We start from the raw sequence: 26,988 nt of genomic DNA, 5'->3' as shown, positions 1-26,988 counted from the left end.
AACAATTGGATTTTGAAAGAAAATGACACAAAAAAAATAACCAAAAATAAAAAAATAAAAAAATTCAAAGGTAAACTCGGACAAGTTTACACGAGTTTAACACGTGTTAACTCGGTCAAACTCGTCAAACTTTCCGATTTCACCAAAAACCGAGTTTACCTTCGAGTTAACACGTTTTTGTCACCTAAAATCGTAAACTCGGGCGAATTTACGTGTTAACACTCGATTTGTGAAACAGTGCAAACATGTCCTAAAAGATAGCATGGAGTATAATTGAAATTAAATAATTATTATTAATATTTTATTATAAAAAAAAAAAAAAATCAGTAAATTGAAAACGTGGTGATCGACCTTGCGCGCGTAAAACAGAAACTCTCAAGTTTATCTTTTTCTATTTTTTTATTTTATTTTTCACTGAAAACGAAGTCTGTGTTTACGGTAATACCCCTCCGTCGCGCCGCACTAAACTATATTCAACTTTCCTTTCACGTCCTCCCGCTTTTTTTTTCATTGGATTCCCCCCATATTCTTCTTTTTTTTTTTTTTTACTGTAACACACCTTTTTTTTTATTTGTTTAATTGTTTAATTTAAATATTTAATTAAAACAAGTACGGCATATATTTTTATATTGTGGCTAACTAAAATAATGACAAGTGCTCTGCCCTCTTTTTTGTATCGAAAAAGAAAAAATATAATGACAAAATCATATTCATACTTTAATTTTTTTTAAAGCCAAAAGATATGATGTAAAAAAACACTACATTTTTTTAAGGAGACAAAATAGATACATGGAACCAAACACAATGACAAAGTGTCTACGGCGAACACCGAAACCATAATCAATGAAGATCGACACCTAAACATTGGAGAGGATGAATAGTCCAATGACAACAATAAAAGGAAAATTTTTGAATTTTTGTTTTATCTATGAGTAGGTTAAATCGTATACTATGTCAATAATTACACCTGTGTAACAACCGTGTTGACCAAAAACAAAATTGTTGCGGTATTTTTTAAATTGATCAAATGCATGTCAACAAGATAAAGTAAAAAGTTAAACCGCACATTATTTTACGAGAAATGATATTTGAACATTCATTTAGTGACAACTTTTGCGATAATTTTCTCTTTCATATTCACATTATTTTTTACTTTATCTCTCTATTGTTATGGTTTCCGTGATAATACCACTTTTTTCTTTGTAAAATATGGTTGTCAAATAAATTGTCATCAAATTGATTGTTCAAATAACACTCCTCTTATTTTATAAAGACAAACTAAATTGTTAAGTTAAACCGCATGTAAAAAGTTGTTGTTAGACAATACACAGCTATGACACCCAACCAAGTCAAAGTATATGACCACACCTTACTAAAGAAAGGAACCGCTATTAACACATCAAACTTTTCATAGAAATTTCTTATGTTATAACCTATATATTATTATGATAACTTAATGGTAAGAGTTTAGCTTTTGTAACATCAACGTACAAAGTTTAAATCTTCTTAGAGATTGTTGTAAAATAAACATTAGTAACAGTGTTTTACCTTCCTGTAATGTAGATAATTTTTTATTTTTCACTTTGTAAAATATTTTGTTTGGTTTTCGTTCTTGTAATTTGAAGATTTTTGGTTTTGGACCTTCATGAATTTTGACAGTACAAAATCGACGACATGGCAGGGGGCTAAACCAAAATTCGCTCAAATTAACAGGGAGTAAACCAAAATTTTCTCAAATTACAGGGGGCGAAATTTGCCATGAAGGTCCAAAACCAAAAAATCTTCAAATTACAAGGATGAAAACCAAACAAAAAAATTTACAGGGTGGAAAACCGAAAATGACCTATATTACAGGGGAATAAAGCACTATTAACCCTTATTATTATTATTTTTTTTTTGTAGAGAAAAAGGGCCAAAACCCAAAAAGAAAGAGAACTGCAAGTTTACATGAATATTCTTAGGCATGCAAGTTCTAGAAATGTCATCGAAAAAGAGACTTGAATTTTTACTAGGAGAAGTCTCCATAACATGAATTTTAAAAGAATAGAGAAAAATTAAAATTAGTTAGTCAATCAGCACTTATATTCCCCTCTTGTCGTGTATGATTGAAACAAACATGCCAGTTCAACTTTAAAAACTCCTGAATGTGGCGCACCAAAGTAGGTGGTTTACCATTGAAATTGACAATCCCATAATTATATCATCCAAAGTTTTTGAGTCGCTTTCAACCTGAAGATGCTGGAAACATTGTCTCTAGGCAAGCTTCATAAGTACTCAAATATTAATGTCACTTCAATCAATAGAAATGTTATACTTTACCACTTTTCAAAAATAAAATTAGCGACAAAATTGTGATAAAAAAATTGAAACCCCATCACTAGTTTTTTGTCACAAAATTTAACGAGGAAATTAAGAGAAATTTCACTCTTTCCATTTTTAAGTTTCTTTTTCCAATTCATGTTTTTTTCAGTACCTTCTATAGTTATAAGGTATTTTTATTTATCTTTTTTAACACAAATAGATTTTTTTTTCAACAATTGTTTCCAACCATAAACATTTTTTTTTTAAGGTTATAATAATTATTTCAATACAAGAAGGCATATGATAATAAATGACGGGACTAGCTAGAAATGTAGCCTCTCTTAGTGAACTCTATCCTGGAGTTGATGAAGAAAGCGGAAAAGAGAGTTTTACAAGATGCAATGACATGTCCAAACTCAGAGACATCGTCTTTACTGGAGCGGAATGCATCACAAGTAATTTTAGAATCAAGCTCGAAGTCGATATTATCTAACGACATGTCACTAAGCCATTGGAGAGCTTCAAATAAGCCCATTGCTTCACCAACCGTAACTTGATGTAAACAAGGAAAACTCGTCATTTTTGCCAAGATGAAAGCACCTTCCTCATCACGAATGCAAATACCAATGCCTATACGGTTGAAATTTGAAGAAAAAGCGGCATCAACATTACACTTGCAACCATAAACATAAACACCATCACATATATATTTAGTTTTGAAAGCTATATCACTACCAAAAAGTTTTGAAAGCTACATGCATGTATGCACGTATTTAAATTTAACGCGCTTAATTGGGCTTAGCTTATAATTTAACACAAAAGTGAAAAGGGGATTTAAATCAAAACCTTTCGGATAATAAATATAAACAAAGTAAACCTAACTTGTTTCTATAGAAATGTTATGAAAATTGATGTTCACACATCACCGTTGGTTGAAAAACACAAGGAAAATACCGAAATACCCCTTCGACAGTTAATTGGAAGTTAACTAGCGGCAGTTAACTACCACGGAGCTTGAAAGTTCAAACCTCATTTTTTTTCAAAGTGAAATTAAATGCAAATTAATTTGTTCTCCCTAACATTTTCTCCATAACAAATAATCAATCAATGAAATTAAATGCAAATTAAGTATAACAAAATCAAACATATTTTTTTGCATATTTGAAATTAATTTGCATTTAAATTTAAGAGAACGAGAGCGACTCCACCAATATTAATGTGTAGATAATATATTGAAAAAAATAAAAATAATTGCGAAAGTATCATAATAATAATTTTGTCTTCAACCAATAACGAAAAATATGTCCCTAAGTTTTTTGATCGCATGCATGCATGGGCTTCACAGATGACAGGTAAAAACAAAAAAAGAAAAGCTAGAATTATTAAAAGTTGCAAAAGGCAATACTTATTGAACGTATAAAAAGAATGGGATGCACTTTTGTTTGTAATAACCGAAGAAAAAGCTATAAAGTGAAACCTAAAAACAATTTTTTTACGGTATAAAATAAAGCACCACTGCATAAAAATGCATTCAAAATAAACTAACTTTTTGTGTAAAAGAACTTAAAGAAGTACTTTTAAAAGAAAAGCGAAGGGTTTATATTTTTTTAGCTTCATGATGTTGATAACACTCCATATTGGGTAGCTTATCTGTTGAACCAAAATGAGTTTTGTATCATATTTTTGAAGTTTTGATGATAACAATATAAAAAAAAAATGGATATATTAACGTGTGTTCAAATATCCAGGATCATAGAATTAAACTCTAATTTTTAAATCAAGTTTTAGTTCTGAAACATCGAGATTTTGAACACTTACGAGTGCATTTGAAGCAAGTGAGAAGATGAAGACTTAAAATAAGATCTGAAAAAAAAGTCAACATTCTGATTAGAAGAGATTTTCCATCAAACTCTGAAGGATTGAACACTATGAAGGATGAAACATCTAAAGGACTGAAGACTCTGAAGGACCCAAGCAGATGAATACCACGTCAGCAGTTGAAGACTCTGATCAGTATGTCGTCTTCTGAAGAAAGGTCACTATTAGACTATTACATTTTGTTTTCATCTGACCACGTGCTGAAACAAACAAAAAAATTCAAGGGGAAAGAGAATGTAACAAATCATTCCATTAGAAGCAAAGAAATTTCGAGTGACTACTCAACCACATTATCTAGTTGAGGCAACATCTAAACGTCTATGTACAAACTTCTCAATGACTCATTTGATGCGCTGTCACTCTTCAACAATGACTCTCAGAACTTCTCCTATATAAGGACCTAAGCAGTTGAAGAATAATAACAAGACTTTTGTCAATTTTCAAGGGCTCTTAGCACACACACATTTAGAGAAATTCTTACAAACTTTTATATCTTAGAAGTCATTTGAACTTAATTTTTTTACATCTCTGATTGTATATCAAGTGTAAAATATAATCTTATTTATTTGCTAAACTCTAATTGTAGAAGTCTCTTTCTTATGTGTTTGAACAAGTAATATGTGAGATTATAGTTAAAATCCCTTGGAAGTACAAGGGAACTGAACTACTCTCGGTTTGTGGAAGGAACCAATATAATTGCTTGTTTTCCCTCTCAGTCTCTCTCTCTCTCTCTCTCATCCCCCCCTCTCCCTCCCTCCCTCTCTCTCTCGATTTGATTTTAATCTGCTCCTTAACTCTGCTTAAGACTCTGAAAAGAATTATGTTCGTTTTATACTTTGAACTGTTTTTTTAAACACTGAAAAAAGTTTGAAAAATGCAAGACAATTCAATACTTCCTTTTTTGTGTTTTTATCACCTTCACATTCGAATAGGAATTACTTTCACCTTCCAATCTAACTCCAACAAACGCCTGGGACAATAAATCGAACCCCACTCACACTCTCCAACCTATCGCCAATCAACATATTCACCATCACTTTAACAAATTCACGATCATCAGCTACCTACAATCTTTCTACAACAGTCTGAAGCTAAGCAAAATCCCCCCATTCACTCCACCACATACTTAAATTAAAACACATTTGTCTGCTCCATCTGTTTTAATATGAACCCACCCCTCCTTAGGCGTTGTTTGCGAGTTTGGAGCGAAAAAGATAGGACGATTTGGAAAAAAGAAAAGTATAAGTGGAAGAAATAGAAGACATTAAAAGGGGAGAACTTTGGGGACTTCATTTTTCTTCATAATACAGAATCCTCCTCGTTTGGAGGAACTAAAAAATTGTATATGAGGGTTTTAGGTGATTTTAGAAGGTTTATATGAATTTTTCAAATCTAATCTATGTTTCATAATATTCTTAAAATAAAAAAGTATATTAATCATAGGCATCTTTTTTAAAGAAACCAAACTAGCATTAATTTAATCCATGCTGTTATTAATCATAAATTTAATCCATATTTTTAAAGGTTCCAAGTAAGAAAACGCACAAGATGACTTAACTTTTTGTTGAAGTTAAATTTTAATTAAAATAAATTTGTAAAACTAAAAAAGTGAATTGGTGGAATACAAGCTCTGTGCAATTGTAGTCATTTATTATCGTGTTATTAAACATTAGGGTTTTGTTAACGAGTGTCCTAAAAAAATTGTTTAAGGATTCTGCTAAAAGAAATTTTGTATTGGAAATGGAATTTGTTAATTTTGCCAATGTAATAATTACATAAATTTCTATATAAACTTACTATTTTTAGTACTCTAACCAATGTCTTATGGACACTCGTTAGCATTTTCGTAAACATTATTCGGAAAATTAACAAACAAAATCTTTAAGACCCTGGGTAGCGAGTGTTCTAAAGGCATTTTCTAAGGATTTTTAATTAAGAAAATATTTATAGAAAAAACTAAAGACTCTAATTTCCAATGCATTGAATGAATCAATTTCTATAAAAATTTACTATTTAAAGGTTGTTAAATGGTTCTCTAAAGAAACTTGTTAGCATTTCCCAACCTTTAATCCTAAAAACCCGAGAAATTTTCTTCTTAAAAAAACTAAATATTTGCTTTTCCTACGAAGTATAGTAAGAATCTGTTTGTTACAAATTATAAGGAAATTGATTTTAAAAAAATTGAAAATCTAGAATTTTTTAAAATAAAATCAATTAAATTTTTTCTTCAAATCTTAATTTATTTTGGCTTAAATATGTAATTCGTCCCACTAAGTACGTGGGTTTTCGGTTTTCGTCCCTGTATCTTTTTTGTTCTAAAACAACCCCTGTAAGTTATAAACATTTTGGTTTTGGTCTTTGATGTTATCAGTTGTTACAAAAACGTCCATGTGGCAAATAGAGGATGACGTCGTGATGTGTGACATGGCAGACAACGTTGATGTGTCGTTCCATATGCTGAGTCACAAAGTTAGAGGGACCAAAATCAACAAATGAAATTTGCAGAGGGACCAAACCTAAATATTCATAGAAAACTTCATTTTCTTCCTTACTTTCTTCTTCTTCATGATCTTCAACACATCCTCGTCAAACTTCATAGAAAACCCAGAAATGCCCAAAAATTCATCAACAAATATTAACATCATCATCGACATTGCAGCACAAGAAATTCATAAAAAAAATTCTTTGAAACCCCCATTTAGCTTAACTAAAAGTGGAGAAAAAAATCGAAACCGAATTCCCACTTCAGGGACTACAAGAACAATTTATAACCCTAATTAATTTACAATTTTACTCTTTCATCGATAAACCAGAACTAAAGTACAGAAAATAAAACAGAGTGTAGTAGTGTTTCAATTTTGATGTGCTATTCACTTAAACTCAAAACTCCACACTCAATAGCGACTAGTTCCAATTTTCAAACCTCTCTTTTTACAACCTCTTAAAATACAACACACAAGCGTAACTGCAATGCCAATCATTATCCACCACCATGTCTCACCAACAACAACAACCTCTGCTAGATCAACAAGAAGAAGAAACCACTTACAATTCATCTGAAAAGGTTGTTGTTGTTGGAACCGACGAAGAAGAAGCCTAGAAGCTGACGTGGACTCTGGAGTACGAAATCCAACGTTTTCATGGAAGAAACAACGGTTATTCAGTGGGCTAGGTTTTCTAATGAGTATAACATTTTTGGATCCTGGAAACTTGGAAGGAGATCTTCAATCTGGTGTAATTTCTTGGTATTCGTTGTTATGACTTCTTATGTGGGCTACTACTACAGGGCTTTTGATTCAGCTAAGTGAAGTTAGATGTTGGATTAAAGAGATCTTCTTGAATGATTTTATGTATGTTTAACTTTTGAATGTTTTTTATGATGAGATTAGATGTTGTTGATGGGTTAATGGTGGTGTAGTGATTATAGATGACAATGATGTTGTTGAAGGTTGTTGTTTTTGGATTATTTTTTCTTCTGAATTTTTCTGAATGTTGATGAAGGCAGTGTTAAAGATGATGAAGTAAAGAGATAGAAAGAAAAAAGATGAAGAATTTTCTGGATTTTTTTTTTGGATTTTTTTAATGAATTTGTTGTCTTCTTGTTTTTTGGTTTTGATCCTTCTAACTTTCTGAGCCTGCATTGAGGAACGATACATAAGCTTCATTTGCCATGTCACATGTCGCCACGTTAGTTGCCGTTTGCCACATATGCGTTTTTGTGATAAGTTATGATGGCAGGGACCAAAAGCGAAACGTTTATAACTTAGATGAGTTGTTTTAGAACAAAAATAGATACATGGACAAAAAACAAAAACACGCAAACTTATAGGGACGATTCACATATTTAAACCATTTATTTATTTATTGTAAAATTTGTGTACCCATACACAAACACACTTCTAACCTTTGATTCATGGTTTAAAAATTGAATGACTTAGATTTAAGGTTGGCAACATGTATACTTTTTGTGGTCTACAAAAGTTGTTTATAAAGCGGTTCCTAAAAAGAAATTGTTTTTTAGGATAATTTACTTATTTATTAATAAAATATATATTAAAACTCCAATAATGAGTTGATGTGTTTTTTGTCAAAAAAAAAAAATTGAGTTGATGTGTTTTTCGTCAACTCCCTTAAAAAATATTTTTCGTCAGCTTCTAAATAATTGTTGCTATAGTGATAGTAATTAAAGAGTCCGTCTCTAAATTAATTGCCATAGGGAGGTTGATGAGCATCATCAACATAATAATAATTACAGGTTTTTATGGCTGAAAGCGGTGCCTCTTAAAGTAGTAATTATTTTTGCTTGGCACCTGTTCCTCAACCGGATTCCTACTAGAGACAAACTTTTTCAACGAAAGGTTTTGCTTGCATCTGAACAGGGGTGTATTGCTAATTATGGTTTTAATGAAGACATAGATCATTTACTTCTCACGTGCGGTTTTTTCGGCAGGGTGTGGCATATCATTGCGGCTTGGCTTGGCTACTCAACAGCTTTCCATTGTCACTTTTTTGAACATTTTCATCATTTCAGTGGTCTGCGTGGCTTCTCTAAGAAATCGATTGAGTCCATGCAGATTATTTGGCTTTCGGTATCTTGGACAATTTGGAAAGAACGGAATAAGAGAATATTCAAAGGAAAGGAGGATAACTTGCTAACGCTAGGTGAAAGGGCAAAGCTTCAATCTTTTTGGTGGTTGAAATCGAAATACATTAATTTTGATTTTGACTATCAAGAATGGCGGTGGAGTCCTCTAACTTGCTTAAACTTTATTTTCTAGCTAGTTGTTTCTTTGTTTCTGCGCCTTATTGACTTGTACATGATTGTTTTGTGTACCCATTGTGCCTAGGCGTTTTGGCACGCCTTGTGCTTTAGCGTCTAGGTTTGTTTAATATATATTTCATTTTAGCTTTTTTTTTTTTAAAAAAAATTGGCACAGGAATAAACAACAAATTTGTAGTAAGTGGAAACTTAAAAAAAAAAAAAAACTTGCAACAGAAAAAAATGCATGTGTATTTAAAAAAATTGTGTAAAACTAGATCTTTGTGTATTTTAAATGTGTTACAAACTCCTTCAAAAAAAATGTGTTACAAATAAAAGGAAATAGTTCAACAATGTTAAAAAAAAAGGTCAGTTGTGAAAAAAATACATCAATCCTTTTTTTAATGAAAAAATGCATTTCAAAAATTTAAAATATTTTAAGACCCAATTTATTAAGCTTTTGTACTGTATATATCATGTCGCATCTCATCACTACATCCAAACCATTCAATTTCAAAAGAACAAATTTAAGGTTAATAATGTGTTTGTGTATAGATACACAAATTTAACAACTTATACACCCTAAAAATCAGCCAAACACATATTATAAATGAAAAAAAACCTATAACAAATAGACTTCAAATATTTATTGACACACAACTGTGTAGATTAAATTTGTTTTCAATTTTTTAAAGCAATTAAAAGTGAAAAAGTATATATGAAATTAAATAAAATTAAATAAAGGAGAGAGAAGAGATAGTAGAGTACTAGAGTACATAAATTGCGTTGCCCCCTAAAACCCCTCAACCCTAAAATTCATTCATTTCACAATCTTCCCTCCACTTTTCCCTCTCTTTCTCTCTCTTCCCGCTTCTCCCTCTCTTTCTCATTTCAATGGGTAAATACATGAAGAAATCCAAAATCGCCGGTGACGTCGCCGCCGTAATCATGGAATCACCATCTCACGCCACCGCCGTCGGTGTCCGCACACGTGCCAAAACCCTCGCTCTCCAGAAATCTCCGCCGAATCACCCTGATTCCTCTTCCTTCCTCCAGCTCCGCAGCCGCCGCCTCCGTAAGGTTCCTCCGCCGCTTCCACCTCGCAAGGACACCGCTCCCGCTGGAAATTTGAGGCTTCGTGAATGTTCGGTTGAGAAATTGGGAAATTTATGTGCTGAAGAGGAAAATGAAAATGGTGATGATTTTGGTGTTGAAGGTTCTTTTGGTGAAAATTTTGCAGAGATTGATGGTAGAGATAGGTATAATCATTCTTCAATTTCGTCAATTTTTGTTTGTTTTTATTCAATTTTTGTGTTGCTTTTTTATTCGTTTGTAAAAAATTGAACTTTTATGATGTTATTTATGTGTTTAATTTTTTTTGGCAGTGTATTTATGTGTTGAATTAGTTGCATGTAAGTGTTGATTTGGTTTTGAGAATTTTCATTTGGGTAATTTCATGTTTCTATTTTTGTATGAAGGAAATTGAAATTCATAGTAGAGAATAGGGTTTTATGTATTTTTCAATTTTATTTTTTGCCCTGAATTTTATGCTTATGTATTTTCAATTTCATGTGATAATATTAAGAATTTTTCAAATAAGTGGGTTTTACAATTTTTTGTATGCATTGCCATTAAAAAACAATTTTTTATATGGACAATTGCAATTAAAAAAACAATTTTTTACATGGACATACAAAAGTCCCAACTCTTTTTACTTCTTCAGCTTTTTAAATTATAATATTAGTTATATATTTTTAAAAAAATAACAATATTAATAATATTTTTATTGTTTTTAACTGTCATGTGATTGTTGGTACTGAGTTAAACTTTCATACAAAAGTCCCAACTATTATTTTTTTTATTGTATGGTCTTAGTCCCTAGATTTTCGTTTAATGTTTTTAACTTTCATTTGATTGTTGGTAGCACTGAGGTAAATTTCTGTTAGTACAAAGGATTGCTCAAATTTGTAACTTCTTGTGATGGGTTCTCTGCAACTTGTATCTTCCTCAGTATAGTTATTGTATTTACTGCTGCATCTTTGTATTTTTTATCTGCTGCATTGGAATCTGTGTCTGTGTTTTTCTTCAATTACAGTCTCTCTCGTACATAGTTTATTAATGTTAGTACAAAGTATAGTAAAATTTGTTTGCTATTATTATCTCCTTACATTAATGAATTGTGGTACAATAACGCAGGGTGTTGACAATGTTTCAATCTTTTTTCATGTTAATTGATTACATAACCAACAAAATGGAAAATAATTTCTGGGACTTTGTTGAAAAAACATAGAGAAGATGCCTACTCTTAAAGTAGTTATGGGGGGTGCATCAGTGTCTCTACAGATTTAGCTGTTGATTAATTGTGATTTAGCTATCTTAATTCAGTCGTATTTTGAGGCCATTTTGCAATTTCCACTCGTTTTTTTTGGGCTATTTTCCACTCAATTTTTTTGGGTTATTTTCCACTCGTTATTTTAAAGGGAAAAAACGAGTGGAAATTACAAAATGGCAAATTTCCACAATCAGTCGTATATTAACTTGAGAAATTAGAATCCCATTTTGTATTTTAAGATTCTGATGACCTTAAAATGAATCTTGAGAGATTAGGAGTGTATGAATTTAACCTTGATTACCTTTGTTTACTATTATTCATCTGGGATTTTCTGCAGGTAGGGAAAATACACATTCACTTGTCCAGTAAGTTGGTACCTCTGAATGAAAGATTGGATGCTCCGAGTTCGCTTTGTAAATTGATTTTACCTAACGTAAAATATGATTTTCCAATCTTCATTAACCGGTTCCAATTTACTGACAGCTTGAATGTGTGTTTTTCATGAGCGAATATTTTTGGTCTTTGTTGAGCATGAGCGAATATTTCTGGTCTTTGTTGATTATGCTTAAGATATGTCATATATTTTGCTCCATAATAGTCAAGATGAAATGATTTTGACTATAACAATACCAGCAGCCATAACTCTCATGTGTCGTGTTAGGAAAGGTGTGTCATATACATTACATGGGGCCTATTTGCAGTTTGATGTGTTGCAGATTTCTGTTTGGTTTTGCAGTGAATGAGAAAGATATGGCTATCTCTTTCCTTGTAATTTTTTTTGTTGCTTGAGCCCACTGAGTCAGGGTTTGTCTCCAATAAATGCCAGTTACTCTTCTAGAGTAGGAGTTTGTCTCTAGTTTCCAATTTGAAAGAGTTTGAGTGAGCAAAAACAAACCTTTTTATTTTCTCACTAATTTTCATGTCAACAGTTATCATGCAGTTCTGGTACAGAAACTTTTGATATCAAGCCAACATTTGCATTTTCTATGACTGCTATTTCTTTTAATTTTTTCCTATACAATTAGATTCCTTTGCTAAGCTATTTTAATAGTAATTTTTTTGTTGTTAACAGAAGCACTAGAGAAAGCACACCTTGTAGTTTAATCAGGGATTCAAGTGTCATTCATACCCCTGGTTCAACCACAAGACAAAGGACGAACCACATAATTCAAGAACACATGCAAAGAAATATTCCAACATCTTATGAAATGGATGAGTTCTTTGCTTTGGCAGAGAAGCAGCAACAAGCATTATTTATGGAAAAGTATGTATTCATCTTAATCTTTTGACCCAATCTTAATCTTTGGATCTGTTTCCTGATTATTAATAGTAATATGCAATATGCCAATGTGTTATGTTGTTTATATTTTGCAGGTACAATTTTGATGTAGTGAATGATGTACCTCTCCCAGGACGGTACGAATGGGTCCCTGTACTTCACTAGGACCAGCCATTTGGATTTCAAGCAGAGCTATTAGACTTGTAATTTAACAGAGCTAGCAGCTTTCACTAACCATTTAGATCATTTGAGATCTTCTTGTTCAGCATAAGGGAAAGGGTTCTGTTTAGTTTAGCAGACATTTCTAATATATCACTCACTAGTTTAGACTTTAGATTTAGTTGAATGTAAGGGTAGGGAGGGTATATGGATCTCATCTTTTATTTTAATTTTAATTTTCTATGTTTTAACAGTTATCCTTGTGTTGATAATTTGGTAGGGAATAATCGTTAATCACTAGAGTAATTAACAGTTATCCTTTTATGTATTTTCAAGCTTGAAATTTATCTGTCAAGTTTTTAACTTTTGGGGACAATGCTATTTAACAGTTGTCCTATGACCTAAAATGAATGTCTCTAGTGATTTAAAGTTTAAACTGCAGGTTACATGACAACGAGACAACAACAATACATACCTGCAAAAGAGTACGGTAGCTAGAAAATTTTCATTTTTATTTTTAATTTGATTAATGCTAGCATTGCCAAAAATGTAGAAATGAACTCAGGAATTTAAAATATAATTGAGCTACTAATTTTGGGTGTTTATCAAAATACTTCCTTTCATTTTAACCATCGAAAGAAGGGATGCTTTTGGATAAAAGATAGGAGGTTAGCTCATTACACACTGCATACAAGTTTATTGTCTTAAAACTTAAATTGAGAAACACAAAAGGTGACTTTTGGCAAGACTTGTGTGGGTTTGGACAATTAACACTCCCAAAACAAAATAAAAGATGTTTTATAAACATTCTCTTTCTTTTTCCACTTCAAACACACTTCCAAAAATGATGACGGATTTCATTAAACTTTTGTATCTGATAGATAAGTATAAGTATAAAATACCACTCAAGCTTAGTCTATATGGCCAACCATAGTTCTAAATTGCGGTCTGCAGCTGCAATTGTGATACAGTGTATCTATTTCAAAGGTCTCTATGAAAACATCGTAATTGTAGGTAATAGACTAATTTGTTGTCATTTTACCATAATATTAAGGTTTACTCCGTAACGGCGACCAAACTACCATAACAATTTGGAACCACATGCCGCACCTCTCAAAATCCTCCAAAACCAATGTATTAGAAGTTTACCTTTTGGTATTTTAGATTATGGGTTAGTGCTTCTATTGATTTTTTCTTGGTGGCAAACTTCCATTTTGTACTTGAATGAGTGATAGGTGATATATTCTTGACCACTACTACATCAAACAAAGAAAAAAAAACGCAAAGGATTGTGCCAACAGAACGAATCTAGCATATACTTTTTAGATTCAGAATATCCTTAGGATCTATCAATTCACATTGTATCACTTTTATGTAAGAGATATCATTCACATAATGACATAAAAATTGACAATATATTCTTTGACATTTACTTTATAATAATTAGTTGAAACTTGAGTGGCCCAGTTTTTTGTCTTAAACATAGGAATACCTTTAGGTTCCTACTAGAGGTCAAAAAACCTAATGGTGGGTTATGGAAAACTAAGCACATAATGCCATGTATTAAATTGCATTATTGAAAAGAAATACAAAAAAATACAGTAACAGTTTTGTTTTATCAATTTGTTACCCTCATGAATGAATCAGCTTATTGTTTGAGTCTTAAAATTGGGGAAAAGATTCATTGTTTTATGAGAGTGATTCTTGAACGATTTTGGTTCATATGTATGTGAAAAAGGGGTGATTTTTATGGCTTGGAAGCTGTATCATGAAATGTCTGAAAGGAATGTTGTTATTTGGAATGCTATGATATGTGCTTTGGCTTCTCATGTGCATGTTGAAGATGCTCTTAGTCTGTTTCTGAGTACAAATAAGGAGGGGATCATCGTTCCTTAATAATGTCACATTTGTGGTGTTGTTTCTGTTTGTTGTTATGCTGGTTTGATTGATGTTGCTCGTGAGGTTTTTTATTCGATGAAGGTCGTGTATGGTATTAGACCGAAGATTGAGCGTTATGAATGGATGGTTGATCTTCTTGGGAGAGCTGGTAAGTTTCTAGAGGCTGAGGAATGTATAAAAGGGATGCCGCGGAAACCTGATGTGGTTATTTTGGAAGCTTTGTAAAAGCAGCTAGCAAGAATGATGGAAATGCCGAGGTTGATGAAAGAGTGGTGAAATGCATTCTTACTCTAGACCTGATAATCACGGAATTCATATTGCTTTGTCAAATATGTACGCAGCAGCTAGCAACAATGGCAGCCCCCTTTTGTGTCAAAACACCAACCCCTGTGAGACCTCATGCCACCGCATTATTGCCCTTAAGTTAATTTTGTTATTTTGGAGCATTAAATGTTCACGAGTTTGAATTTAAAAAGGAGGCAGGGAAGAAACTTGTCTAGTAACTTCTAGTTCCTACTTCAAATCTGATAATAACAACTGTGTGATTGATATTTGATGCAGCAGTATCCGCAAGAGAAGAAAACTGTAGGTCAGATGTGAACTAATGAATTTAATCAATGTGTCTCGTATTCAATGTGTGATCAAGTGCGCGATAATTTATTATTAAATATGCATATTTTGTATAGTGACATCAGCTGACTTAAATTTTATCAATCACACAGTCAATAAGACGATGCAGTCACGCAGTCATGCTTCCATGACCGGTCGATCAAGATGAGACGGTTCTCATTAAAGCCTGGTATTTTAGGAATTAAAAAATAATAACTAAACTGTTTTTTCTGGTTCTTCTGATCAATATCGGACAGTCATTAATGCCCTGACTACTTGAATGCAGGAAAATAGTAAGTGAATCTGATTTCCAAGGTAACTTGTATACAACACTTGCTGTCTCCTAATGCTACAAGATCGAGTTCAGAAAGTATATATATAATCAGAATAATTTTAGTAGCTTAGATTTGGACATCGATGGTCTCGTAACATAAACATATACAGGTACGAGATTTATTTATCTAGGGTCTTAAGTTGGTAAGAGGTAATAAATGTTTATGACATGAGTCCATCAAAAGATATAATGTCAACTGCTGTTTGGCTAGATAAGTTCTGATAAGTTATTGTTTTATCTGAAAATACAGACCAGTGTTTCTAATGTACTTAGGTTTTCAAATTTCATGGGAGAAAACAGTTAGTCAGGACATGACATCTATAAGCTCACCAGATTATAGTCTAGATAGAGTCATTCATCGTGTTAAACTCAAAACTTCATCTTCCTAGAACTTGGAATAGCATGACATGGAGAAGGTAGCACAGTGCTTTCAGGAATAGCATGAACTGGAACTAGCACACCAGTTGGGAGAACATGTGGTGTGAATTTGATGGAAAGTGGTACATTGGTAGGAAAGGAATGTACCGGAACTTGTTCACCCGTTGGCATAATATGGTTTGAAGTTCGTTGAAGTAGCACATTGGTAGGAACTGTAACTGGTTCACCGGTCGGTAAAACATGGTTTGGTTTTGGTGGAAGCACATGCTCACTTAAGGGATAAACATGAACTGGAATAAGAGTTAGTTCACCAGTTGGTAAACCATGGTGTGAAGTTTTGTGAAATCATGAACTGGAATAACTGGCTCACCAGTTGGCGAAACATATTGAGCAGTAGATTTTATGGATGAAATAGCACTCAGAAAAATGACCATTTATAAAAGGAAAAGTGCAGCCATTTGGTATTTAATATTTAGGATTTGGTATAGAATATTTTGGAAGTTGTCTATTTAAAAAGTAATCCACTACCGTAAAATATAACAAATGTCCTCTTACAAACTCAAAGATTAGTCTCATTACGACTCAATGACCCTGAGTCGACAGGATACTCTAAGATGTCTACTGGAGGTAAAATATCCTAACAAATTTGGGACATAAAAAAAAAAACACAAAGGGGCAAAGGCCCAATGTGTCTTTGTTTTTGAGGGAATATTTCTATTGAGGCTTGGATTAAATTGATCGTTATAGATGCATGGTTTTGATCTTATTGGGAGTAGTGGTAACCGGTAAGTTTCAATGAGCACAATATTGTGAAGAATTTGACCTGTATACGTTTCTAGTGATTAATATTACACGTGCATTTGACTTCTAATTACTGCAAATATATCATATGTAGCACATTAGTTGCACTGATTAATCCTATAAGAATACTTTTCAATGAGCTCGTGTCTGTGTTGTAGGTATACACGACGGAGATGGAACCATGATGCTCTTGGGCTCCAAAAATGGGAAAAAGAGGCGCATGCACCACCTCATTGGGAGAAACCGACGTACCAGAGGATCCACCACCACAAGCTTGACTCTGGTTTTGCTCTCGCCACACGATAAACTCAGAATTCAGAATAGCCTCTAAATCTAGGCTTTCAGATTCGGAGCATTGCTCCGGATGGCCTGGAGGGATACAACAAATACACTCATGGGCGCACCTGTTTTAAGGACAAAGCAATGCATACTTGTGTTTCTAGGACTTCAAAGAATCCGCGTAATTGTCGAACAACTTTCTCTTTTGGTGAAGGGACACCCAACTTTGAGGCCATGCCTTGTGTTCCCGTGAACTTTGACCATCGTAAAGAACAGATGAAGCGAAGGATGTTGCTCTTTGTACCATACCAGAACTGGAACACCTTCACGAGCGCCCATGACAAAGGACGAAGTTGAGAAGGCTCCACCTTCAAGTGATGGAGGAATCCCAGCTCGAAACCATTAAAAAGGTTGGACATGTCAAGCTCCTGCATCAAAATATCATACATGGTAAAACAACACCCTTTATATTGGTTGCTCACCCGACTTGACCTAAGGGCCCCTTCAATTTTCCACTTACCAGGCTGCCGGTCATCCCACGTGATTTCCTGGAAACTGTGAATGTGGGAAACGTCTATGCAGGAGAAGATTTATGCGATTCTCATGCCATATGCCACCGTCAAGAAAATCAGAGGATTGGTGCTAAGGACATGCTTTATGAATGTTTGTCTTGCAGATGGTACTACATCAAAGCATTTGGGCATGGTGAGAGTTATGAAGATAAACATTGATGGATTCAAATTTGGGATAGATGTTATAGTCTTGAAGGTCAACAATGCTCAAGACTGCCCGCTAATTCTAGGAAGATCATTAATGGTAACTTCAAAGTCTTTGCTAGACATGGAGCTGAAGGAGGTATACATAAGGTCTAATGGTTATTATCAATGCTACAAGGTAACTCCATCATCTGCAGACAGGGCCGTCTTAGACGATTTGAAGGCCCCGTTTCAAATTTATAAATTGGAACACTAAAAGCATAATTTAAAAAAATTGACTAATCAAAAGCATAATTTTAAAAAATTGACAAAAATCACTAAAAATGTGCACCGACAGGGATAAACAAACACTAAAAGCATAATTTAATTTTTTTGACTAAAATCACTAAAAATACGCACCACCAGGTATGTGAACCTTGGACCAAGCACCCACAAACATTGATCTGGACCGCTGCTGCTTGTTTGACATTATTTAACATTGATAGAATATAATAAATATTTTTGTTCCTTATATACAAAAAAAATATCATGGGTGATGAGTCATTAATTGGTGTCTTTTATTTAATATTTAAGTTTATTTTAATTAAATTTAATATGTTTTTATTTCCTTTTAGAACTATTTTACTTCAATTGCAAGTTATTTTATTTTAGGGAACAAATATTTGAAAGATGGAGTCTTGGAGCAAAAGAAAGGAGAATTGGAGCTTATTCATGCCAAAAATATGAAGATCTCATACAAAAATATCTTGTGCAAGGATTCATGCAAAAATTATGAAGATCTCATACAAAAATATCTTGTGCAAAGAATTTGAAGATCTCGTACAAAAATATAACAAGTGGCGCGCCGCATATTACCTTAAGTCAATGTTAGACTATAAATAGAGCAACCATCTAGTTTGTAAAAACTCCTTCAAAAAAAATCTAGTTTGTAAAACCATCTTTTGTTCTTGGAATAAAAGTTCACCTTTATTTTATTGTTATTTACTTTTATCTTCTTCTTCTTCTTCTTCTTCTTCTTCTTCTTCTTATTCTTCTCTTCTATGTCTACAATGAACGTGAGTGAGTAGACTCTTCTTGTCTTGGGATTGTTGGATAAGTCTAATGACATAATCCTAATCAAACCAAGCCATGAACCCTAATTTTATATAAATCTACTTTCTAATCTAATTTCCCCGTTTTTATAATGAATTAACAAATACCAAACTCATAAAGCGACAACGGAGGGTTAGTGTTTGTTAATTCATCATCACAAATATCAATTCATAAAGCGACAACAGAGTTTTGATATTGGAACAAGTGAAATTAGACAAGGATTGTGAAACATGAGAATAGTCTAGCAAACCTTGAGACAAATAAAGTTTCGTTCTTCAAGGATTCTAATAGCAGTTGTGACAAGTTCATGAACATTTCCAAATGTTTCTTTGTTCCAAATCTCGAGTCTTTGTTTGAGCAGCAGCAACTTCTTTGTTAAGATGAACATTGGACAACCTGTGATTGTAGTTTTCCAACAAGAAGCTATTGCGTCTTTACAATTATCATGCAGTGACCACATTTTTAAGAACTTGAAGCTTGAAGCAAAGGTAGAGTCTGCAGTTTCAAAATGAAGAAGCAAAGGGTAGTGGTCTGATTTTGTTTTAATAAGAGTTGAGCAGGAGGTGGATTGACACATGTCAAGCCATGCTTGATTACAAATTGATCTATCCAACTTTCTTTATGTATGTCTTCTACCCCCTCGATCATTATTCCATGTGTAGAAGGCTCCTCTAGTTGGTAGGTGCAAAAAGTTGAAGATTTTCGACCAGTTTTGAAAATCTGTCATTGGTATTCTAGCTGGTGGAAAGTGACCCTGATGTTCATGTGCTCCTATAATAGAAGTCACCAGTGAAGTTCCAAGGGATATTATACTGTTGTTGTAAGGTGTTGAGGGTTTCCCACAAAAGTCCTCTCTGGTAACAGGATGTTGAAGTATATACAGCAGAAATAGCAAAGATTTTTCCATTATCAGTCATGGAAAAAGAGATGGTTTGGTCATCAATGTGTAAGATATGAGGGTTAAGGTCAAGCTTACAAAAACATCAAAGATTCGGGATGAGGTTATCTCTGTTGTTTAGGGCAAAAGGTTTAAGGTTGAGTCTGGTAAACCAGTTAAATGGTACATCATCAAAATGCATCCAGGGCTCAGATATGAAAACAAAATCTGGATTGTTATTTAGAATTAGGTTTTTGAGTGCCAATCTTGATGGGACATTGACAAATCCCCTTATATTCCAGTATATGCACTTCATCTAAAAGGCTTGGGGTTGGAAACCTTAGACCTTGTTTGGTATAGGGGTTTTGAGGATGTGGTTTTTTGGGTTTTAGTTTTTCTTTTATTAGTGACTAATTGGAATGGAGGGTTTTGAAGTGTTTCATCATGCATGGGTTGCTCCAGTTCCTTTAATAACAATGCTTCTACCGCTTCTCTCTCTGCTATGTTGGCCCATGAAGCTTTGAAAAACTCAAGAGTTTCTAATGTTTCTTTCTGTAGAAGTAACATGTTGATTATCCCGATCTTCAATTATTGGTTCCTCCACTTCATTCTGATTTGAACAATCTGGTTATCTTCAGCACTTGTGAAGGTGAAAAACACAAGAAAGGAGGGGGGGGGGGGGGTTGAATTGTGTTTTCTTTTTCTCTTAAAAAATACTTCTTCTGATAAAACTTCAGAAGCAGTTTGATTGCTTCTGATGAAATGATCAGAATCAGATTGCAGCGGAAAAGAACAGAGTAGAGAAAAGAAAGACAAAGACACAAGCAGTTATCCTGGTTCCTTCCACAACACGGAAGTAGTCCAGTCCCCCTTGCACTTCCAAGGAGATTTCACTATAATAACAAAGATTACAAATGCTCAATACTTTCTAAGTATGAGACTTCACAAAAATGCTCAAGCACACACGCAAGAGTCTTCCAATGCTCAAGCACTAAGCAAGAGACTTCTAATGCTCAAGCACGCAGGCAAGAGACTTCTGATCAAACAAAAATACAGAGAATTGAGTTTGACTTGAACACTTGATATACAATCAGTGATGTTCACAATACAATACAATAAAGACTCTAGACTTTGAATTTCTAAGATGTATCAAATCAGTGCAGAAATTCAGTGTGCTTTGTAGAATCAATTTGACAGAGTTTTGGCGCTTTTGAACTTGTATATCTCTATATTCAATCTTCAAGTCTTCACACCTTTATATAGAGGTGTGAAAGAGACGTTGAGATAATCAGCACGTCTAAAGATTCGTTTGAAATCCATTGATCATCCACCAGTAATCCTTTGCCTGATTTGGGTGTAGTCCTTTGAAGAATAAGCTTCAAATTCATTCCCATCTTGAAGGTAGAAATTCTGCAGGCATGGCTGTTGTCTTGTCTTGTAGCGTAGACAGAAAACAGAGTAGTGGAGGTAGTGGTTGTACACTTGTACTTTGTCAACTCTATTAACGAGAGACAAGTGCTCAGTGCTATCCATATATCCGTTGATACCTCCCTTTCAATTCTTCGTTCTTCTTGGATAAGACTGAATTGAGAGTCAGCTACTTTGAATCTTCAGTTTGATTAAAGGATCAAACGTAGCTTCTGGTGAAGATATTGCTTCTGATGAAAACCTTTGCTTCTGATGACCTTCTGCTTCTGATGACGTCATCACTTCAGAAGCACTTCAGCTTCAGGAGCAGTTTTCTTCAGATGCTCAGAATTTCTTTTTCTTTCCATTGTTCTTCCAAGACCTATTGAAATAACTTGAGTAGCCTTTGGTCCTGTACACTTGAACAATTATTAGTAATAACCAATTGACAATTTTTAATACCTTGTTATCATCAAAACTCAATAAGGTTCATTGTGAAACACATTTTGTTCCAACAATCTCCCCCTTTTTGATGATGACAAACAATAGTATTTAAAATGTTCAATTGTTGTTGATCTAATTAATAAGTTGACCACTGGGATAGAGGTTTGTAAGCTCCCCCTGAGTCTAATAGATCTCTAAGGTGAGGTTTGTAAGCTCCCCCTGAGTTCTATTCTTATTAATTAAATTTCAATAAAATACTCATAAAAATAAATAATATCAGAAGTATTTAAAAAGGTTTTGAAGTGGTTATAGTGGGGCTCAGTGCCTTTAAATACTATACATTTACTCCCCCTTTTGTCATCAACAAAAAGAATAAAAACAAAAGAAAGAGTATTAGAGCAATAAACATATAAACCTTAAAATACAGTGTATCAGAGCAAACAACATTAAAAACAGTAAATATCATCAGAGTTAAAGCTCGTAAAACATATGATCCAGAAACAATGATAATATTTATATATAGAAAAGTTAAGATACAAATGCAAGGCAACTAAAGTACTTAGAACAAAGATTAAAACAAGCAAAGAAAATTGGGTGTGCAACTAAGGTTGGGCTTGCTTATACATCTGTTCCAAGAGATACTTAATTTGCTCATCCTTCTTCTTAAGTAGCTCATCCTTTTCTCTCATTCTTCTTTTAAACCCAGCATGAATTCTTGCAGCCCTTGTGATGTACTCTTCTTCTGGATAGAAAGGAGTGATGTCCAGCAGAGGCACATAATTCAGCTCTTTCACTTTAGCTGCTTCATGCATATCATCCAACATCTTTTTCAGCATTGCAGAGTGAGATGAGACACACTTAGTGCTTAGCTGATCCAGCAGCTCATCAAAACTCTTCTTCAGATCCATCCACTGATCAAGATAGTGAATAGGAGGTACAGGAACTGTTCTGCGAAGAATCAGTGTCTGAATCTCATCACTAAACCTGATTAGCTGTTCATCTATATACTCAGATTTTAGGATGGTGTCGGGGATTGGTGTTTGAGATGTAGAAGGTTTATTTGAGGCTGTTTGATGGTCAGAAGAGGTTAGGTCAATTATTGGTGGTTCTGGTTGTTGTTGTTGTTCTGTTGTTTGATGGTCAGAGGCTGTTTGTTGTTGGTCTGTTGTTTGATGGTCAGAAGCAACTTGTTCAGAAGCAGCTTGTTCAGGAACAGTTTGTTCAGGAACAGTTTGCTCAGGGATGGTTTGCGTTTCTGTTTGTTGGTTTTCTAAAACAGTCTTTTCAGGGACTGTCTTAGAGGCCTTTGTAGGTGTAGGTTGCATTTCACCACCTAAATGTTTTTCTAGATTGTGAAGTGTTGAGGATTCTTGTTGTTGGGGGATTTCTGAAGTAGTTGCTTCTGAAACTACTTCAGAGGCTCTTTGTGGAGTTTGGTCATTTTGTGGGTTTGTTTGGTTAGGATTAGGGTGTTGTACACTAACAGGTTCTGGAATTTCTGGATAAAGTAGATGAGTAGCAGACAAATTGAATTTCTCACAGAGTTTAATCCTATTCTTAGAAAATTCTATTTGAGTTTGCTCATAGTCAAATGTTCCAAAGTCTGTTAGTTTGGTAGGTTTGGTTTTTAGAAGTTTTTCTATGTGTTGGCTAAGGGGTTGGTCATCTGATTCTGTGGATGATGATGAGGGTGAAGAAGGAAGGTCAGGAATCTGAGTACTGATGTCAGTTTTTAGTGATGTACCTGAAGAGTGAGCTTCTGGAAGATCTGCTTCTGAAGCTTGAGAAGCTGGTTCTGAAGAAGTAGCTCCTGAAGCTTGCTTGTTTTTCAAAGCTTGAGAAAGCAGCTTCACTCCCTCCTGAACAGTTTCCTTTTCAACCTCAGCAGTCAACGCAGCAAACTCAGCAGCCTTCTCAGGAGCTAACTTGTACCCTGCAGCCTTAAGTTGTTCCTCTCTTTTCTTCTGCTGTCTCTGCTCCTTCATCTTAGCCATCCCAGTTCTAGTATAATTCCTAGCATATAGCCATTGTTCTGCTGAAGGAACATACTTTGGCATAACACTAGGCTTATTCTTAGCCTGTTTAGCACATGGCTCTTCTTCTGGCTGTTCAGCTTGATCTTCTTTGCTACCTTCAGCAGTCTTTAGATCTCTTGTTCTCTTGTCTCTGATAGTTTGAAGAGCAGCTTCTCTTTTCTTCTTAGGACTTAGAGGATTTTCAGAATCAGCTTGTTCAGAAGCAACTTGTTCAAAAGCAAGCTGTTCTGCTGTTTCTTGAGTACTCCTTTTCCTTTTCCTGATGAGTGAGACTTCATCCAAGTTCTCCACTTCCTCTTGAATAGTGGACAATGCTGATTTTTCCTTCTTAGCTTTTTGATGCTTCTGAGCACCCTTCTCAGTAGCATCATCAGCAAGATACTCTTCCTTGGTGATCTGCTTCTTCTTTGACTTTCTGCCTTTGGCCATAGGCAAATCACCACCATACATCTCCTCAGGAACATCTTTCAAGCTAATCTTCTTCTTGTAAGTTTTGTAGAAGTCCAAGATGTAAGCCCTTTGCACATCCAGGGGATCCTTCTTGCAAATAGGGATGTGATGAGTGACTAGATCAGATATGGCATCAGATTCATGCATATCAGAATCTAGTTTCTTGTAAGCATTTGTTGGAATCAATTTCATCTTCACAAGAGTTGATCCATTGATTATCTTTCCAGTGACTGCTCCCAGCTTCTGGTTATCATAAATGCCAACATCCTTCAAGGCACTTAGTATTCCTCCTTCTTGAAAGATTACAGAGAGCAGCCTTCCATAAGGAACAAACTTCCTGTTCTCCATCTGACTCTTCTTTAGTTCCTTGATCATGTACTTGAACATGTACTTAGGAACATTCATCGTGGTTTCTTGAGTGATGGTGTGATGCAGGAAAACCTTGTGTCCAAGTGAAGGTTGATCACTTCCTCCACCTTTGGGAAAGATGTTCTCATTTTGGATTTTCAGAAGCATCTTCTTCTCCATGCTTAAGGTGCTGTATGATTGAGCAACCTTAGACACATAAATGGTTTCATTAACAATTTCCTTCCAGGAGCTGGTTCTTGGATTAGGAATCTCTTCTCCAAAGTACTTGCCAGAGGTATCCCTTCCCATGGCTTGAGCAATAATCTGCTCATTGATGTTCAATATCAATGAATTGTATATCTAAAATCCCTTTTTGAACATAGTCTCTGATAAAATGGTGTTTGATCTCAATATGCTTGGCTCTTGAATGTAGAATTGGATTCTTTGACAAACAAATAGCAGCAGTATTATCATAAAAGATGGGAATACTGTTAGCATTAATCTGATAGTCTTCCAACTGATGTTTCATCCAAAGTAGTTGTGTGCAACAACTTGCAGTTGAAATGTATTCTGCTTCTGCTGTTGACATAGCAATAGTTGCTTGTCTTTTGCTTGCCTAGGATATCAGATTCTCTCCCAGGAATTGACAATTTTCACTGGTTGATTTTCTTTCAATCCTGTCACCAGCATAATCAGCATCACAGAATCCAATCAACTTATAATCTAGGGATTTCCTATACAAGAGTCCAAGATTAGTTGTTCCTTTCAGATACCTGAAGATTCTCTTAACTGCAGTTAAATGAGATTCTCTAGGATCTGATTGAAATCTTGCACACAAGCATACACTGAATAAAATATCAGGTCTAGATGCAGTGAGGTATAACAGAGAACCAATCATACCTCTGTATAGCTTCTGGTCTACTACTGTTCCAGTATCTTCTTTGCTTAAGGTGCAGGTTGGATGCATTGGAGTGTTCATCACTTTACAATCTTCTAGCTTGAACTTCTTCAGAAGCTCCTTTGTATATTTTGTTTGATGAACATATACTCCTTCTTTACTTTGGTTGATTTGAATTCCAAGAAAGAACTTCAATTCTCCCATCATACTCATTTCAAATTCATCCTGCATTAACTTAGAAAATTCTTTGCAAAGAGATGCATTAGTAGAACCAAATATTATATCATCAACATATATTTGTACAATCAAAATGTCTTTCTTAAGAGTCCTTCTGAAGAGTGTTGTGTCAACTTGTCCTCTTTCAAAATCATTTTTAATTAAGAAATTACTTAGTCTATCATACCAAGCTCTGGGAGCTTGTTTCAAGCCATATAGTGATTTCTTAAGTTTATAGACATGGTCAGGATGCTTAAGATCCTCAAACCCAGGAGGTTGTTTGACATATACTTCTTCTTCAATGACACCATTAAGAAAAGCACTTTTGACATCCATTTGATACAATATTATGCCATGATTAATTGCATAGGATAGAAGTAACCTGATTGCTTCCAATCTTGCAACTGGAGCAAATGTTTCAGTGTAATCAATGCCTTCTTGTTGACTGTAGCCTTGAGCAACAAGTCTGACTTTGTTTCTGGTTACTTCTCCTTGTTCATTCAGCTTGTTTCTGAATACCCATTTTGTTCATATAATGTTCTTCTGAAAAGGTTTGGGTACCAGATCCCACACATCATTCCTTTGAAACTGATTTAGCTCTTCTTGCATAGCTAATATCCATCCATCATCTGAGAGAGCTTCTTCAACAGTTTTAGGCTCAATTATTGAAAGCAATCCTATTAATGACTCTTCTTGTCTGAAATGTGATCTTGTTCTTCTAGGACTATCTTTGCTTACAATGATTAGCTCCTCAGGATGTGAAGATTTGTGCTTGAATTTAGGTTGAATAACCTGCTGAGTGTTATCTTGAATATCCTCAGAAGCATTTTCATTCTGTACTACTGGACTAGGTTCTGCTTCTGAATTAGACTCAGCTTCTGGAGTGATTTCAGCTTCTGGACTAGATTCAACTTCTGAATACTTTTCAGAATCAGAAGGTTGATCAGATTCTGATGCATCTTCAGAATCTGTTGTACCTGCATTACTTTCACTATGCTCTGGAGTTTTACTTCCAGGCTCTCTATCATCAAATTTTACGTGCATAGATTCTTCAACACAATGTGTTTCTGAATTATACACTCTGTACGCCTTTGACCTTTCAGAGTAACCTAAAAAGATTCCTCTTTGAGCCTTGGCATCAAATTTCTTCAGATAGTCTTTAGTGTTTAAGATGTAACAAGTACATCCAAACTGATGAAAGTAAGAGATATTGGGTCTTCTTCCTTTAAAGAGTTCATATGCTGTTTTCTCCAACATAGGTCTGATATAGATCCTATTTTGAATATAACATGAAGTATTAACTGCTTCTGCCCAGAAATGTTTAGCTAAATTGTTTTCATGGATCATGGTTCTGGCCATTTCTTGTAAAGTTTTGTTCTTTCTCTCTACAACCCCATTTTGTTGTGGAGTTCTAGGAGAAGAAAATTCATGGAGAATCCCATGTTTTTCACAAAAAAGTTCAAATGGCTCATTTTCAAATTCTCCACCATGATCAC

General features: G+C 34.3%; 1 protein-coding gene across 2 annotated transcripts in view; it reads left to right on the top strand.

Annotated features, from left to right (window-relative positions):
- The first annotated feature begins 9,717 nt into the window (after window positions 1-9,717).
- LOC11430275 (cyclin-dependent kinase inhibitor 4) overlaps window positions 9,718-26,988 on the top strand; it is a 51,962-nt gene continuing 34,691 nt past the window's right edge. Inside the window, exons 1-3 of one of the 2 annotated variants that reach the window (XM_003622876.4) lie at window positions 9,718-10,197; window positions 12,343-12,534; window positions 12,645-13,071. In XM_003622876.4, the coding sequence (XP_003622924.1) occupies window positions 9,833-10,197; window positions 12,343-12,534; window positions 12,645-12,714 (627 nt within the window). In that variant the 5' untranslated portion in view covers window positions 9,718-9,832 and the 3' untranslated portion in view covers window positions 12,715-13,071. Of the gene's footprint in view, window positions 10,198-12,342; window positions 12,535-12,644; window positions 13,072-26,988 lie in introns of those variants that run through there. The other variant, XM_039827660.1, reaches the window with a different exon arrangement.

This window comes from Medicago truncatula, chromosome 7 (genome assembly GCF_003473485.1).
Source record: "Medicago truncatula cultivar Jemalong A17 chromosome 7, MtrunA17r5.0-ANR, whole genome shotgun sequence".
NCBI classification, from domain to species: domain Eukaryota; kingdom Viridiplantae; phylum Streptophyta; class Magnoliopsida; order Fabales; family Fabaceae; genus Medicago; species Medicago truncatula.
This window is presented reverse-complemented; position numbering and strand designations above follow the sequence as displayed.